The 18962-nt window shown below is 37.7% G+C and overlaps 1 protein-coding gene across 1 annotated transcript in view; it reads left to right on the top strand.

The window, feature by feature from the left end:
- UNC5D (unc-5 netrin receptor D) overlaps positions 1–18962 on the top strand; it is a 366754-nt gene that overhangs the window by 315496 nt on the left and 32296 nt on the right. Inside the window, 1 exon segment of the mRNA XM_078149141.1 lies at positions 11828–11992. Coding sequence (XP_078005267.1) covers positions 11828–11992 — 165 coding nt within the window.

The following is an 18962-nucleotide window of genomic DNA, read 5'->3' on the forward strand; positions in this document are numbered from 1 at the left end:
TGGGTCACAGTTCTGGGGCGGTGCTGGGGTGAGGAAGCTGGTGGTGGAGCTTGGAGTGGCTGTGGAGAGGAACCCTTCCTCACAGTTACAGGACAGAAAGGAATACTTGTGGTCACAGGCCAGGAAAGGAGTAAACACCTCGCCCCTTATCATACCACCTTGGAAGAACTGAAAATTTACAGGTCCCTACAAGTATCTCTCAAAACAGCTATACATATCCCTGAAGTTTGGGACAGTACATTCTTCACATTGGAAGCAGACTCTTACCTTAACAAAGAGTTTAAAACTCAAGTAATTGGCTGGGATCATGAGCAAGCAGTGCAAAAAGAGTCAGACTATAGATCTTACTTTGGTGAAAAAGAAGATCAAAATATACAACCAGAAGAAGACAACAAAGTCAAAGCTCCTACATCCAAAGCCTCCAAGAAAAATATGAATCAGTCCCAGGCCTTGGAAGAGCTCAAAAGGGATTTTGAGAAGCAAGTAAGGGAAGTAGAGGAAAAACTGAGAGTGAGCAAGAAAATCATGAAAAACAAGTCAACAGCTTGCTAAAGGAGACCCAAAAAAATACTGAAGAAAATAACACCTTAAAAAATAGCCTAACCCAAATGGCAAAAGAGGTCCAAAAAGCCAATGAGGAGAAAATGCCCTAAAAAGAAAATTGGCCAAATGGAAAAGGAAGTCCAAAAGATTACTGAAGAAAATACTTCCTTAAAAATTAGAATAGAGCAATTGGAAGACAGTGACTTTATGAGAAATCAAGACACTGTAAACAAATCCAAAAGAATGAAAAATTAGAAAACAATGTGAAATATCTCATTGGAAAAACAACTGACCTGGAAAATAGATCCAGGAGAGAGAATTTAAAATTATTGGACTATCTGAAAGCCATGATCAAAAAAGAGCCTAGACATCATCTTTCAAGAAATTATCAAGGAAAACTGCCCTGATATATTAGAACCAGAGGGCAAAATAGAAATTGAAAGAATCCACAGATCTCCTCCTGAAAGAGATCCCCAAAGGAAAACTCCTAGGAATATTGTAGCCAAATTCCAGAGTTCCCAGGTCAAGGAGAAAATATTACAAGCTGCCAGAAGGAAACAGTTCAAGTACTGTGGAAACACAATCAGGATAACACAAGATTTAGCAGCTTCTACATTAAAGGACCACAGGGCATGGAATATAATATTCCGGAGGGCAAAGGAGATAGGATTACAACCAAGAATCACCTACCCAGCAAAACTGAGTATAATCCTTCAGGGGAAAAAATGGTCATTCAGTGAAATAGAGGACTTTCAAGCATTCTTGATGAAAAGACCAGAGCTGAATAGAAAATTTGACTTTCAAATACAGGACTCAAGTGGAACATGAAGAGGTAAACAGGAAAGAGAAATCATAAGAGACTTATTAAGATTGAACTGTTTACATTCCTGCATGGAAAGATGATATTTATAACTCATGAGACCTTTGTCAGTATTAGGGTAGTTGGAGGAAAAAAATTATATGTATGTATATAGATAGATAGATAGAGGGCACAGGGTGAGTTGAAGATTAAGGGGTCATATCTGGAGAATAAAATTAAGGGATGAGAGAGGATTATACTCGGAGAAGAAGAAAGGGAGAGGTAGAATGGGGTAAATTATCTCACAAAAAAAAACAGAAAAAAAAGTCTCTTACAGTGGAGGGGAAATGGGGGAAGGTGAGAGGGAATGAGTGAATCTTATTCTCATAGGATTTGGCTTAAGGAGGGAATAACAACACATTCAATTGGGTATGGAAATCTGTCTTACCCTACAGGAAAATAGGGGAGAAGGGGACAAGAGAGCAGGGGGATAGAGAGGAGGGCAGATTGGGAAAGGGTAATCAGAAGTAAATACTTCTGAGGAGGGACAGGGTCAAAAGAAAGAATAGAATAAATGGGAGGGCAGGATAGGATTAAGGGAAATAGAGTTAGTTTTTCACAACATGTCTACTATGGAATGTTTTGCATAACTGCACATGTACAACCTATATTGAGTTGCTTGCCTTTTCAATGAGGGTTGGTGGGGAAGGAGGAAGAAAGAAAATTTGAAACCTAAAGTTTTAGAAACATGTGTTTAAAAAAAAAGTTTTCACATGCAACTGGGAAATAAGAAATACAGGAAATGGGGTACAGAAGTCTATCCTGCCCTATAGGAAAATAGAAGGGGAAGGGGATAAGAGAAGGGGAGAGAGATAGAAGAGAGGACAGACTAGGGGAAGGGATATTCAGAATGCATGCCATCTTGGGGTGGGGGAGGGGGGATGGGTAAAATTTGGAATTCAAAAACTTGTAGGAGTGAATGTTGAAAGCTAAAAATAAATAAATTTATATTAAAAAAAGAAAAAAAGGAAAAAAAATAGGAGGATGCAAAAGCTTGCTAATTTTAGAAGAGGCATTGGAGATGCTCAACGTCAAAGAGTCAGACCCTTGCAAAGCTTCTCCACATCTGTTTACAACCAGCATGGAGAAGTTTGGAGGCTGATAGTGAACAGGTATAAATATTTATATTTAAAATCATAGATATCTGCTTTGGAGGGCTGAGCCATAGTTTAGCTTTCTAAGCACAAGGAGGCATCCCTTGAGATTTCATTTCCACCATATTTTCTTTTCTTGGGTCCTTGGGGTTCCAACATATTTCCCCTCACTTTCCTTCTCATACCTCTACCCCAGCCCTATAGTCTTCAATTAGTCAATTTCCGAAAGTCTTCTCAGCCCTGGGAAATCTCAGCTCATGTCATTGTGGCCTTCGTGCCCATGCACTACCTACTTCTAACATTAGAAGATCACAGAACACCTCCCATAGGGAATCTATGTGCTTATCTGGTTTTAACCTAATTTATACACAAGTCACTTAATCTCTCAGTGCCACTGAAAACTCTCTGAAACTCTTAGTTACAAGTAGATGGCCAATCTGCTTCAGTGGAGGTCATTTCCATAAAAGGAATTCCTAACACTGATAAAATCAGAGGTCTGGGTAAAAAAATCTCAATAATAATGATAATAACAGCAACAACAATAATAATAACTCATATTCTCACATTTATTGTTTCTGAAGGTTTACAAAATATTTCCTTCAAACCAGTCTTGTGAAAAATATTGCATTACATGTGCACTGGGCAAACTCTATGTGAATAATGCTGATTCTTTTGAGAGCTTAATTATTAGAAATCAAGCTCATAAAGAAACAGAAAGAAAAAAACACAAGGATCCTAAAACTCTTATGTGTTTATTAAATAGATATTCCCTTCCCTATCAGCTGACTAATTACTACTACTTAGATATTTTTTAAGTTCACAGACAATTTTGCATATATTACTTCATTTGACCCTCACAAAAGCATCCCCTTTTCCAGTTGAATAAACTGAGTATCAAAGAGAAAATAATTTCCTCATGATTATACAATCTAAATGTCAAAAGTTGGATCTAAACTAAGATCTTTCTTTGGAAGAATAAAGAGTGAGTGAATGAATGAATTAATTAATTTAAAAAAATATTGAACACTTACTATGTTCCAAGCACTATGCTAATAACTGGGGATATAAACAGAAAAGCAAGAAAGCCCCTTCTCTCAATGACCTCACATTCAATTAGGGAGACAACACATGCACAAGATTCATCTTTATAGCAGGTGACAAAGTCCAAGCCTTATTTGCACATTAGATATGGTGGCAAAGACACATGATTAGGTCTGGTGGTTTGAAGGGCATAAATAAAGAGGAACAGAGTAGAATATCAGTTTCCAGGTAAGACATTCACAATCCACTATATCACATTGCCTCATGTCCACACTCTCCCTTCTTCCCAATCATTAATACTCTATACCTTCTGTGAGATGCCAAACCCAAATAATACCTCTTCCAAAAATAGTCTAGCTTCCCTAAGCAGAATCTGGAATCCTCAGAAAACCACTAACTAGAAGAGTGCTGAGAAAATTAGAAGTTTGCTCCAATTGTCACTACTCAGTCATGCCTAGGTATCCAAAAATGTCCATAGAAATAAACAGTGCTGCTGTCTGCTTGGAAAATCTCCAGGTCAAGAAAGCTGACAGTGTTTGAAGAATGGGAAGCCAGGCAATTTCAGAAATGGTGGAACATTTACATAGAGGTTCCTAGGATCTTATGATTTACATCTAGAAAGAACTTTAGAGATCACCTAGCCTCAAATTCACAGAATCACAGAATTTAAAACTAGAAGAGACTTCAGTACAACCCATATACAAAAATATTTTGTGGTATAACACATCTACCATGAGATTATCTAGCCTCTCATTAAATTCCTCCAATGAGGGAGAAACTAACTTCTCTTAAGAGGACCCACTGAATTTTTGGATAGCTCTAATATTTACAATATTTCACCTAAATCTGAGTCTTTGCTGTTTCTGTCCATTGCTACTACTATAGTTTTGCCCACTGGGACCAAACATAACAAGTGTAATCCCGTATCAAGTACTTTATGAAGCTTTTGGGTCTCTTTCATCCTATCTCTAGTCTCCTCTTCTCCAGGCTAAATATGTTTATTTTCCTCAACCAGTCCACATATGCCATGAACATTGAACCCTTCACCAATTTGCTCCACAAGTAGAATATTTGGATGTTGTCCAGTTTATCAGTGTCCTTTGCAAAACAGGAATAGCTCTGAAAAAAATATATAAAATGTGGTCTTATCAGAGTAAAGTCAAATGATATCATTACTTTTTTTATGTGCTAGAAGCTATACCTCACTTAATGAAGCCCATCTTAATGATTTATAGCTTCCATGTCACATTATTAACTCAAATTAAACTTTTAGTCTGCCAAAAACTCATGTTTTTGGACAAGCTACAGCCCACCTATATATTCTCTATCATTACATGATATATATATATATATATATATATATATATATATATATATATATATATATATATATATATACACACACACACACACATATATGCATATATACATATATGTGTCACATATACATATATGTATGTATATGTATGTGTATATATATATATATATATATATATATTTTTTTTTTAAATTCCAAGAGTGAGATTTCATTCCTTTTGGATTTTATCTCATTAGATCCAGCCCAGTGTTCTTGCCTAAGATCTTTTTTTGGATCTTAGCCCTGTCATTCAGTGTGTTAGATATTTCTCCCACCTTTGTGTTATCTGCAAAGTTAATGAATATTTATTCTGGTCATTAATAAAAAGGTAAAACAGAACAGGGCCAAGAATAGATCCCATGTCACTCTACTGGAGAGCTCCTGCCGAGTTGACATTGGACCATTAACATCTTCTCTGATTCCAGATATTCAACCGGTTTCAAATCCATTTCGTTTGGTCTGTATCTTTCCATCTTTTTCACAAGAATAGGATAAGATATTTTATCAAATGCTTCATTAAACTATGTTTTCAGCATTTGCCTGACCTTCAGTAACTTTCAAAAAATGAAATAAGATAGTCTGGTATTACCCACCCTTGTTACAACTGTGCTTATTTTATCCTTAATTACCTGTCATTGCTTCCATATTCTATTGTTGTTCAGTTCTTCCAGTTGTGTCCAACTCTTCATTACCCCTTTGGGGTTTTCTTGGCAAATTTACTGAAATGGCCCCTCTCCAGCTCATTTTACAGATGAGGAAACTGAGGCAAGCAGGGTTAAATGACTTGCCAAGGGTCACCCAGCTAGTATCTGAGGCTGAATTTGAACACAGGTCTTCCTGATTTCAGGCCTAGTGCTGTATCCATTCTACCACCCAACTGCTCTCCATTTTCTCTCCCTTTTAATACACACACACACACACACACACACACACACACACACATATGTATGTAATTGAAAAGAAAATTATGTTAGTTGGTAAGTAACTAGTGTATTCATATAAGTTACTTGCTACAATTCCTATTTTCCCTCTCCATTGGAGTTTTCCTTTATGTCTTAAAAACATCATTTTTCTGAGTTACTTGTCCCTCCTGAGCAGACTTCCTCTATAGAATTTTAGTCCATGGGAGCTTACCTATCTTAATAATAATAATGGGACAGAACAATTGAAATCTCCTTTCTCAATATCTAAGGTACATGCCAAACAAACTAGCTTTCCTCTTTATCTCTATTACAAATTCTAGGAGGAAATACTCACTTCGGCTTGATTCTCTGCTCCCTCCAATGACCCATCTCTTCCACCTCAGCAAAAATAACAAAAATTCAGTATAAAAACCCCTCTTGTTTGGTTCTTCCACCTTTTAAAGGATAGGACTATCATTAGGGCAAGTAAAGGAAATTTTTTTCTGTTCTGTTTTTTCCAGACTATGTTCCAGCATATGTCCGGATAATTGAAGTTTCTTATCATTACAATATCACACCTCTATGCCAGGCTCATTATCTATTTCCTCTTTCTCATCAAGTGGTTTATAGTTTACACCAATAACAAACCAGCTCCTATTTCTCCCATCACTGATCTTTATGCAAATATTTTCCCCCAATACATTTACTCTTCTAGTAACTTGATTTCCTCCCATGAGTTTACTTTCTCATTATAATGTTACCATGCCCTCCTTTGGCCTATTTCTCTTTAATAAGTTATACCTATGCAGAGACATATTCCAGGCCAAATTTCTGTATTTTAGATTCAAGTTACTTTTGCTTGTTTCCTAAACATTGGGCCCCTGTCCATATGTATTTGCCAAGAAAAAATCATGGAGCATAAATAATACTCCTGAGAAAATGTCATTTCACCATTTCACATTCACCTCTCCAATTATCTAGACCCACCAGAAATAGACATATTGCTACCCTTCAATCAAACAATAAATGAACATTTATTAAGTGCCTACCATATGCCAGGTATTATGTAAGCTCTAGGGGATAAAAAAGGAGGCCAAAAATAGTCGCTGCTCTCAAGGACCTCACAATCTAATGGAGGAGAACTCAAACAAATATATACAAACAAGCCACATACGGAATAAATAAGAAATAATTTAAAAAGGGAAGGCTAAAAGTCAGAATCCTCTTCTGGAAGGAGGGTCACTCTAATCTCAGCAGACTTGCTGGAACCTTATATCTACTTTAATCATGTTTCACTTGACCCTCTGTTGGAGGGGATAAGAGGGTCATGTAGTGAAGAAAATCTGTTATACATAGTATACAGTGAAATATTTTCAAAATATGTATTAAGACACCAAATACAAAGCCAGGCTGTCACCTCACTAGCATAAAAGCAGCTGTCTTTTCCAGCATGCTCTGCATCTTAGAGAACCCAGTGCCTGTCTCCTGCTAGGAGATGATTTACATTCTCTCCATCTGCTAGGAACCTAATTATAATGGGAATCAAAATGAAAACATTTCCGGAATACTTTAAACACCCATAACTTTGCCACACTTTTCCTCTCATTACTTTCCACATATTTCCTTTCATTCAATGAACTTTTTTTCCTGTTTTTTTTTTAAATTTTTAAATAAATGAAAGCAAAGATGATTGCCCTGGAAAAACACTAATCACAGCGGCTCTAATTGTATTATTTGTTAATGTTTTGTTTATTATTATTGGCAGCTGCTACTTCAGTCAACAGTAAAGAAAATTCCTTTGATACTATCTTAAAATAGGATGTTCAAAATGTTTTGCTTTTGTAGAGAAAGAAGGCAAAATAGAGGGCACTAAAAATAGAGAATGCATTAGAAAAGAAAGAGCACTAAAAATTGGGAGAAACAGGGTAGGTCTCATGTGAGGAGTGTAACTGGAGTTAAGCCTTGAAGAACTTTAATTGGAACATTCTATGGGCCAGAAGTGGGGAGGAAGCACGTTCTAGGTATGTTGTGTGGAATGGCCTGTGCAAGTCCCAGGCAGGAAAATGAGAATGGTTCTCACAGGGTCAGTAAGTAGGCCAATTTGTCTCAAATTGACAATGTTTAAAGCAGAGTAATAATCAATACCCAGGAAAGATAGAAGCCAGCATGACTGTGAAGGGCTTTCAATAGGAAATGTGAGGAGTTTTGTTTTGTGTTTTGTGTTTTGTTTTTATTCTAGAAGTAGATGAAATCTACCAGAAGGTATTGAGCACGGGAGTGACATAGTCAGACCTATGCCTTAGTAATATTATTTTTTGTGGTTTTATTTATTTTATATTTAATTTTTGAAATGAAACAAGCATTTCCATAGCATGGTAGAATAATAAAAAAGATTATTGCACATGAAACTGCAAATCTATTAAGTACAACTTGCTATTCCTTTTAAATATATAATAAATTTATCATGTAATTTTTTTCCCCTTCTCTCACCCTCACCCTAGAGATGGCTAATGTTAAACACAAATATATATACATATATACACAATACATATGCATATGTACATATACAGATATGTATATATTTATATACACATACATATATTTGTAAACTTATTCTATACAAACTTCTATTTATCAGTTCTTTCTCTGGATGCAGGTAACATCTTCCTTCATAGGTCCTTTGTCATTAATTTGGGTATTTATAATAGTCAAAATAATTGAGCAGCTCAAAGTTGTTCTTAAAACAATATTGCTTTTACTGTATACAGTGTTCTTTTGGTTCTGCTCATTTCAGTCTTCATTATTTCATGCAAGTTTTTCCATTTTTTTTCTAAAATCAGTGAGTGCATCATTTCTTATAGCATAGTAGTATTCCATCACTATCGTATACCACGACTTGCCCATTCCCTAATTGATGGGCATCCCTAAAGTTCCCAGTTCTTTACCACCACAAAGAGAGCTGCTATAAATATTTTAGAACATTGCCGAGGGGAGAATGGGTAGGAGAGGGGAGAGACTAGATGCAAGGAGACCAATTAGGATGCTATTACAGTGGTCCAGGTGAGGGGTGATATGAACCTCTAATAGGATAGGTACGGGGTGAGTGGATGAAAAGGAATAAATGTGAAAAATGTTGTGTAGGCAGAGACAAAAAGACTCCACACATTTTAGAGACATGAGGTATGAAAGAGAGGGAATATTAGCACAGGATAACTCTTGGGTTATGAACCTGTAAAGATGGAATTATGGTGGCGCCCTCGACAGAATTGGGGCAACTGGGAAGAGGGGGACGCTTGGGAAGTAAGGATAAGGAGTTATGCTTTAGATACCCAGAGCTTAAGGCATCTACAGGACACCTAAGGACTGTGGCTCAAGAGAAGCTAGGACTGATGTCCCTAAAGACTGGACTTAAAAGTCTAGATTTGACATAATAGGCGATAAGTTAACCATGGTAGGCTTGTGAAGAGAGGAGTAATGTGATTTTAAGATGGTGATCAGAGAGCCTGAAGAGCAGTTAGTAGCCCAGGAGACACTAAAGGCAGGATGACAACTGACAAGTATTCATGCATGAGTCAGGGTGGTGATGGCTAAAAGCAAGACATAGTGATAGCAGGAATATACAGATATATTGCAGAGACACTGAGAGTGACTGGATTTAGATGGAAAACCAAAAAAGGGCCATTGAGGAGAAAATTAGAAGGGAATAACAAAAGGGAGAGATAAAGAGTCAGTTTCTTGAAAACTTCAGCTATAAATATTAATAAGACCTATAAGGGAAGCTGTTGGTGATGAGTGGAGATAGAATACTGAACAGTCATTGATAGAGAATGTATTAAGTGATTTCTATATACCAGGCACTGTGCCATGTGCAGGGGATTCAAATACAAGCTAGCAAGACAGCCTCTACCTTTAAGGAGCTTAAATTCTACTAGGAGAAGACAACATATAATGGAGTGATGGAAAGGGGAGACATAGTGAGGGAATGATAAGAAAACCTTAAGGCCTGGACCCCATCAAGATAAGGCTAAAGCTCATCTATCATAGTTAGGGAATTCAGAGGCAGAGTCCAATTTTTCAGTGGATGGGAGATCAGAATGATGGTCAAAGAATAGGAGGCATGATGTGGAGATGGCCTCAGTACATGTAAACATGAGATGACAACTGGACATGAAAGTTAGGCTTTGTTCACAGAAAGGCGGTAGTTGAAAATATAGGAGCATATGAGGACAAGAGAAGAAAACTGAGTAATTAGACTTAAAAGGACATCCAGAGTTCACAGCTAGCTTGATCACAGAAAGTTGAAATGACTGACTTGCCATGTTTTTTTTTCTCCTTCCTATTTTTGTTTGTGTGTGTTTATTTTTGTTTTTCTCATTTAAGAGAGTGATAGAAAGAGAAGCAAAATAAGAGATATATAAATCATTTGAAAGAGATAAAACTGGGTAAGGGCAGAGATAACTGAGCCTTTGACCACAACCTTGGCACATATGGTATAATGGAAAGAGTCCTAATTCTGGAATTAGATATTATGGGTTTGAATCCCTGCTGTACAATTTACTGTTTGTGTATCCTTAAACAAATCATTTCCTCTCTCTAGGTCTCAGTTTTGTCCTGATATTATTTCTGTAGTACTCTGTCTTAGTATTCTGTTGGCCCTCCTTGTTTCCATTTTATATGCGTGTTTATAAAAAAAATCATTTGCATCAGTGAGCTTCCTATGCATCCACATTATTATCTTTAGACAACTTCACTGCATCCTCCTTATATGAATGGTTAGTCTTTGTGCCTCAGAATTTTATTCCTCAGATTTTCCCATCCTGCCTGGAATAACTTTCTCTATAGAATCATGGGATCCTATCTGTCTTTTTTCTAAACCCTTTGAAATCTGCCCTCCAAAATGCTAGTGGGCACTCTAGACTACATGTAGCTTTCTGCTCTTCTATCACAAATTTTACATGGAATGTGATTCTATAAAACTGAGTAAGGTTTGGAGAGGAGAGTTGTTTCAATGTGTGAGAGAAGAAAAATGGAGTCTTGAAATCATTGTAAATATCATCCCTGGGCCCAATCCAATTGGTTTTAATTGTTTGCAGCAGTAGGGAACTGTACCGTCCTGGGTGAACTTTTATACTATTTTATTTTCCTCATTTTCCACATGAGTGATTATTCTCTGGGCACTGTTGGGAAGAGTATGAAGAAGAGAAGGAGGAGTTGAGAAATTTTGCATGGCTAGATGAAACTGGAGTGGCAAAAAGAAACTACTGTGTCTGTATTTGTATCTGTTGTGCATGGACATATGTAAGTGTGAGTTTCTATTGCCCAGAAACATATCTTCGTAATAGCTCTTTTTGTTGTGATCCGCCTGTGAGTTGGTATTAATTGTTAGTGGTATAGATGGTGTAACGGTAGTCTGTATACAAAGCACATATGAGAAGATTATTGGATTCAGAGCTGGAAGAGACCTTAGAAATCATCCTATTTGAGCCTCTAATTTGATAGGAGAGGAAACTGAGGCCCAGTTACTTTCCTGAGATCACACAGATAGCAAGTAGCAGAGCCAAGATTTGAACTCAGCTCTTTTGATAGAAGATCCATTTATCTTTCCACTGCCTTTTGTTTTGAAGTGAATGGGGGGACAGATGAGGAATGCCCTGCCACCCCTGGCTCAGGAATCCATAGACAGAGTCCTGGAAAAGGGGCTCTTGTAGTCCTCAAAAAGGAAGCATTTATGGAATAGAAAAAGATGATTCATTATGGAGGGCATTCTTCATAATCATTTGTGCCACAGAGAGAAACACAAGCTTGTGGTAGCCTTGTAATACTAATATTATCAATTGGAACTGACATTAATTAGTTTTGTGCTACTTGGCATATACTGGAACATTATTTCAAAAACAATTCCATCAAAAGCATGTATGCAATTATCTTTGCTGCCATCATTATTACTGTTGCCATTATTTTTCCTGTTCTCTGCTCACGTCGGCTGGGTCCACATGTCATTCCCTTCTTCTCTCTTCCATCTCACCGCCAGGAAGTCCCATTTTCTCGGGTGTGGTGCAGTAACAGACAGCCCCTGCACTGTGCCTTCTCCCTGGAGCGCTACACTCCCACCACCACCCAGCTGTCCTGCAAGATTTGCATCCGGCAGCTCAAAGGCCATGAACAGATCCTCCAAGTGCAGACATCAATCCTCGAGGTAAGGTGGTGGCCATCACTGGCTCATCCTAGGACTATTGCTATTTGTAATAATAAAGGTGATGATGATGATAATAATGGAAAGGGAATAGGCATTTATTTAGCACTTATTCTGTGCTAGCTACGGCACTAAATGCTTCTTCCAAATATTTTCTCATTTAATCTTAACAACCCTGTGAGTTTGGTGTTATTATTATCACCATTTTGGGAAACTGAAGCAAACAGTGATTGACTGACTTTCCTAGGGTTACACAGTAACAACAACAACAACAGTAATAATACAGAAATGGAGAGGTGTTGGACCTGAGATTTCACTGGCATAGGGAAACTCTCAAGTGAAGAAACCCCCTCTCTCAATGCAATGTGGCAGCCCTTCTCTGCAATTTAGAATCTTAGAAGAGCTTGCCTTGAGCATTAAAAATTTAAATGACTTGCCCAGGGTCACACAGCCGTGTGTCAGAATCAGGACTTGAGCATAGGGCCGGCTTTGAAGCCAGCTCTCTGTCTTCTACATCTACAACCAGAACAAAATAACATTCTCTACCTGTGTGGCTTTTTACTATTGACAAAATAAGTATGCATTCATTTTATCATTTCAATCTTATGGAAAACCTTTGGGGCAGGCAGGATACAATACTCATTTTACAAAAGGTTAAGTGACAGATAAGGAAACTGAGGCTGAGATGTTAAGGGGCTTAACCAAAATAACAACCACTAAGTAGTAGTAATAATACTAGCATTTAGACAGTAGTAGAGGTTTGTAAAGCACTTTACATATGTTTTCTCATTTTACAGATGAGGAGTCTGAGGCTGAAGGAAATTAAATTATTTGCCATAAGTAAACATCTAAGGCAAAATCTGAAGCCAGGTCTTCCTGATTCCAAGTTCAGCACTTAACTGCCTCAAATAATAGAGCCAAGACTCTAGCTCAAATCTTTTGATATTTCACCAGTATAGGACCTTTCTTAGATCCATCCCAAGAAATATATGAAGTTTTTTAGTTGTAGACCTTGGTTTATAAGCTCAACATAACAAGAATGTTTAGTGTAAGAGATCTGGGTTTGAATGCCACCTTTAGCTCTTAGAAGCTATGAGTCTCTGGGCATATCATTTTCTCTGTCTCTCAGATCTCCAGTTTTGTCATCAGTAAAGCTAGAATAATAGTATTAATGTTATCTGTTTCATAGGCTTGTAAGGATATAAAAATATGAGTTCTTATTGAGGTGGTTCTTCCAGGATGGCAAATAGGAAGCACTATGGTAAGATTAAACAAACTAGCCAGTTGAGACAGTTCTATTGTGGCTTACTCTACTCTAGATGATAAGAAACCCTGACTTGGATTTGGCAGAATGGTTAAACCACATTAATATGTACAACCCATTGTCAATAGTAGTATGCTATTAATTAGTTAAGGCCTATACTTCTATTTAACCAATAGCTGCATAGTTAATAGTCAATATTCAATAAACATTTATTAAGTGTCTGCTACGTACTAGGCACTGTGCTAAGCGCTTAAGCAAAAGATAGCCCCTCTCCCCAAGGAGATCACAATATAATGGGGGAAGATAACACAGTAAAAAAAAAAAAAGCTTAAAAGGGGAAGAATAGGGGAAGGGAAAGGTAAGTACCAGGAAAATGATGCAAACCTGCAAGGGACTGTGGGGGAAATGACGAGATCTGTACTCTGGGTCCCCTTCTTAAATAGAGGATCTGGAGGAGCTCTCTGAGGTGAGGGTCTACTCCCTTTTCCAATCAGATGAAGGGAGGGGCTCCCAGGACCAGGAGGTATTGAAGAGGAGTGAGTTTCAGAACTGATTCAATCTTTCTGGAAGTTACATTACTAGAGACAGTGGTGAGATCAGTTGAGTAGAACATGTAACCTTGCCGCTTCACTCACTGATCAGTCATCTCTTCTTTGGTAGTACTTAATTCTAAAATAATTGTTATACTAAATACTGGAGCATTTCCCAAAAGGCCATTTCTCCAAACCAATGGTTATCTCAAGTGGCGTGTCTTTACCAGATTTGCATTTATTACATTCAATTAGTGCAAGGCACCTTCTTGGGAAAGAAGAATTAGTGGTAGAGCTAGAGTCATAAGCTGGAGATTATGATTATTTTTTTTTTGCTTGAGCAGTCATGAACTACTTAGCACAATGAATTTCAAAGTAAAATATAAATTGTAGAAAATGTGAAAAGCATCATGAAAGGGAAAAACTAGGAAAAACAGCCTTTCAGAAGTGTGGAAAGGCAGAGAACGGCACAATGCTGGTTCTCTCCAATGCAAATTACCCTTAATATCTGTTAAGAGGTTGACAAAAGAATTCCAGGTAGAGGGCTTCTAAGGGCACCCTGGCTTTGCAGGTAGCAACTTCAACTTTTGCAGAATATTAATGCTAAGGAAAATTGTGTTAGGATTTTAAAATCTTACACAGTTAGTTCTCAACATCATTGAACTCTTATAGCTCAAGGGGAAAATAATAAGCCTATGGATTTTTTTTTCCTACAACATCAGCTTAACTTCAAGCACTAACCACAATCAATTTACCTATGGCAGGAGGCTAAAAGGATTCCATGATAAAAGTATCTTGTGGAATTTGTCAGGCCTGAGAGACAATTCTGGGGCTTAATGTAGTATAGAGCACTTAGAGTTATTGGATCTGAATTCAGACTCTTGCTCTACAACTTTTCAGTAGTTTTTTCAGTCATGTCTGACTCTTTGGAACCCCATTTGGGGCCTTCGTGGCAAAGATACTAGAGTGGTTTGCCATTTCTTTCTCCAGCTCATTCTACAGATGAGAAACTGAGGCAAACAAGGTTAAGTGACTTTCCCAGGGTCACACAGCTTGTAAGTGTACGAAGCCAAATTTGCACTCAGGAAGGGTCTGCCTGACTCCAGATCTAGCCACTTTGCATCCACTGTGTCCTGGGCCATCTCAAGTTGTCCTGGCCACTGGACCTAACTGATTCCAGAGGAGAAAGTGAGGCTGGGGACTTTGCACAGCCCTCCTTTACTTAAATCCAATTCACTTTTATGTCATGCCATCCACCTCCCTGATGTCATGGTCCTCTTCAAGAAGGAAGGACAAACAATAATAACTCACCAATCTATCCACTATGCTGCCTGGCTGTCTGATCTGCTTCCTATTTAACCTTAGATAAGTCAGCTACTTTGGGGAGGGACTGTCTTTTGCCTCTTTTTGTATCCCCAGCATTTATCAGTGCCTGGAACTTAAAAGGTCCTTAACAATTTTTATTGATTGATTGATTTGAATTTCACTTTCCTTATCTCCCAAAATGAGAAGGTTAGATAACCCCCAAAGTTGCTTTCAGATTTAAATCCACAGCCCTATTTTAAGGAGATGTTGGGCCAAATTGATGCAATTCCTCTATAAACTTTTACCTTTTAGAAATTGGATTTACTTTTTATTTTTTTCAGGCAGACAGGATATCAATGACTGATGGCATCAACTCCTTATGTAATATAGAATGTGTTGTGATGTCTCTATCAGGTGGAGAGATATGGTCCATTGCATTGTATTAGTACTTTATACATGTCTTAAATGCTGCACTTGTTAGCAAGATGGCACCTCTGCTAAGCAATACAGACACTCTTCATATATATGAAGAATTTATATGAGGAATATTTTGTACAAGTCTATAGAAGACAAAGTAAAAAGAAATAGGTTTAAACTAAAGCAGGAGGAGTTTAGGTTGAATCAGCATGACAAACACAGTCAAGGTAAGTAAATACTTCACTTTCTGCTATGTATAGAATGTTGTGATCACATCGTGGGATTCTAGATTTAGAAATGGAAGGCTCTTTAGAGGCCATCTAGCTATCTTTAAAGGCTTCTTCTTTGGAGGAGAAGGTACTCAGAATCAGAGAAGTCATTGTCAGTTGCCTAAGGTCACAGAGATGGCAAATGGCAACAGTAGAATGCTGGGGGAGAGAAAAGTTGACCTAGGTGGAGGTAGAGGTGGGAAGAATTTTAGAGGTCTAGGCCTCTAAATGATGAGGAAACAGGCCCAGAAAGTGAAATGATTTGTCCAAGGTCACATATAAATGTTAGAACCAGGAGTCAAATTCAGGTCTTTTGACTGCAAAGGTATTACTTTTTTTCTTATACCATACTACAACCTAGACTTTGGCGAAAAACAATAAACACATACTCAAACAATGCACAGTAATAGATAGTACATTAGAGAAGGTGCAAAACAAAATATTTTAATGTCCAAAGGCAGAACAGTCATAAGCTTCTGGGTTGATCAGGGAAGGCACAAAAGAATGATAAACATCTTTTTGAAATGACATTAAAGACAGTGCTTTCCCATCTAGCTTGTTTATAGTTATCCCTTTCACATTGCAACTTTCCCTATCAAGATTTATATATATACCTCATGGGTAAGCATAAGAAATTAAATGAATGAATGGGAAGTTTTGGGGAGTTTTATGGAAGCCATAGATGACACACAAAGGCCAACAAATGACACAGAAAAAGTTTAGTAATTTAGAAATGCATAAAATATATGTATACTATTGTATAGTATCAATCCACATTTTAACATAAGGTATTATAAACACCCCATAAAAGAAAAAGAAAAAAATCAGACCTTCTCTGGTACAAGGGGAGGGCCAAAAGACTTTACCCATGTAAATTTTCCAGATTGCAGGGGTGCTGCACCCCTAAGCCTCACGATGTGGATGGGATAACTGTATGCATGTTATCTCCCCAGTTACAATGTGAGCTCCTTAAGAGCAGGGACTGTCTTGCTTTTCTATTTTTAAACGTAATGCTTTTCACATGGTAGGTGCTTCATAAGTTATTTTTCATTCACTCATAACAATGTGCTAAAACATGATCCTTAAAAAGTTCCATCTCCATATTTCTTCAGAAAGAGAATAGACAACCCTCCCAGATTTGGATATTGACCTACCTGAAGGAAGGGGCCTGTATCAGATGGTCTCTTAGGGTCCATTCTATTCTGTGATCATTTGATACTAGGTGAATGTGTATGCTCATAGACAAAAACTGCTTGCCTTCCTTCCTCACCCCTCAGCAAAACCAAGAACGATTAGGGGAATGAACAAAAAGGAAAAGCAAAATTAGAATCACTAAATAAGTCCCTAAGCTGGAGAGAAAGCAGACCACAGCCTGTTCGCAGAACTCTTCATCTGCCACCTTCTCTTCTTGGTTATTGAGATGGCATTATATGCTTTACCTGTTAAAGAGCATCACTCCCTTTTGAGAACCCTAGATCATCAGTAACTTACCATGCAGAGTTAGGCAGTGATATAACATGTGATGCACCATTTACTAGTCTACCTACCAGAGAAGTCACATCCCCTGTAGGCCAAAAACAATGTGGAAGTGAGGTTTCTGAAGCTCTCCAAACAATACCAACAGGGAACATGAGGGTGATGATGAGGATGAAGATCCAATGATGATTCACAGTTCTGTAGTTCCTTAACACTTTCCCTACCATACTTCATGGGTTATTTTACATTTTAGGGATGAGAAAACTGAAATTTAGAGAGATGGAGTGACTTCTCTCTGATAAAACAAATGTGTTGTTGTTGTTTGTCCTTTGTTTCCAAAGAGAACAAATGACATTGTGAGTGGTATCTTGACGTGTACAAGAATTGGATTTAAGTGAGGTAGGGTAACACAAAGTCATCAGCCTCACTCACTCTTCCTGAGTCATCAAAGTTCAGAGACAGGACAAAAGTCAAGAGGATTGGTGATGCCCAGGATCCAGTGACTGACCTTGGCATCTTCAATGCTTGACCAAGCTCTAAGTACTCCACAGTGCCTCTTTCAGCTGCCATTGTGACTGTTGGAACAAATTGTTCTCATCTACCCATTTGGCTGAAAAAAGTCTTCACATGCTTGGGGTAGACATCCCCTAACTCACTGATGGTTTGGAGGCTTGTCAGTTGCCCTCCACCTGATCTAGGCCATCTGCTGAAGAAGTTTATTGGGGTGTGGCCACTGCTCATGATATAGCTTGGATCCATAGTAAGATAAAACAAAAAAGTGTCAGAGCCCAGACTCTAGTCCATGTCCTCTAATATCTCATCCTGCCCTTCTGGACTTTTTTTCTATTCCAAAATGAGAACTCAAGCTTTCTTGGCTTAAAGTGCAGATGTTATAGTTCTATTGGTTGCCCTAGCTTCTTGTGGTCCACAGATTCAACAGCAAGACAAGAAGAATAAAAGACTTACTTTGTCAGGTCACAGTTTGGCCTTGACTTTGAACCCACAAATATCAATGTTCTATTTTCTCTAATTTAAATAAATTTGGTAATTTAAGTAATTTAGTTCCTCATGGTCTACCCCATATCCACCATCACCTTCCACCCTGAAAAATGAAATAATTTTCTAAGGAAACCTACCATCCCCCTTGCTTTAATATTCTTTCACGCGTAGAAGAAGAATTTTAAAAAGTAAGATTAGTATCAGGCCAACTTTAGAACTTTCATTATCATTTGGTGTTCCTTAAACATAAATCTCTTGTTGGCCTAGGAAAGCCAATTGAATTGACCAAGGACCACTGGTGAATGATACCTTTCAGAGTTACCAATGACACTTAACATTCTAGATGGTAAACTAGGGCCAAGGAATTTTTCTAATGCTGTAGAGAAAAGGGAGGCATCTCTGAGCATTTTCTTTCATCTTTACTCTTCAATAAAATGCTGCAGTAGAATCATCTTTTGGGGAAAAGAAGTTTAAATGGGAATTTTACATGTTACAATTTTCCCTTCAAGCAGATTCAATCATGTGGCAAGTTTTCTTATCCCATCTCCAAAGGTGATGGAAGTAGGGGGATAATTTAACAAAATAGACTGAATACTTGGAATTCCTCATTGCTTTACAATTCCCTCATCTAACCAGGTAGCAACTGCTTATCTCGGATGTGCAGGGCATGAAATCTACTCTTCCCTCTGCATATTTAATTTAAACAATCAGAA

This window comes from Phascolarctos cinereus, unplaced genomic scaffold (assembly GCF_003287225.1).
Source record: "Phascolarctos cinereus isolate Bilbo 61053 unplaced genomic scaffold, phaCin_HiC Scaffold_2;HRSCAF=192, whole genome shotgun sequence".
NCBI lineage: Eukaryota > Metazoa > Chordata > Mammalia > Diprotodontia > Phascolarctidae > Phascolarctos > Phascolarctos cinereus.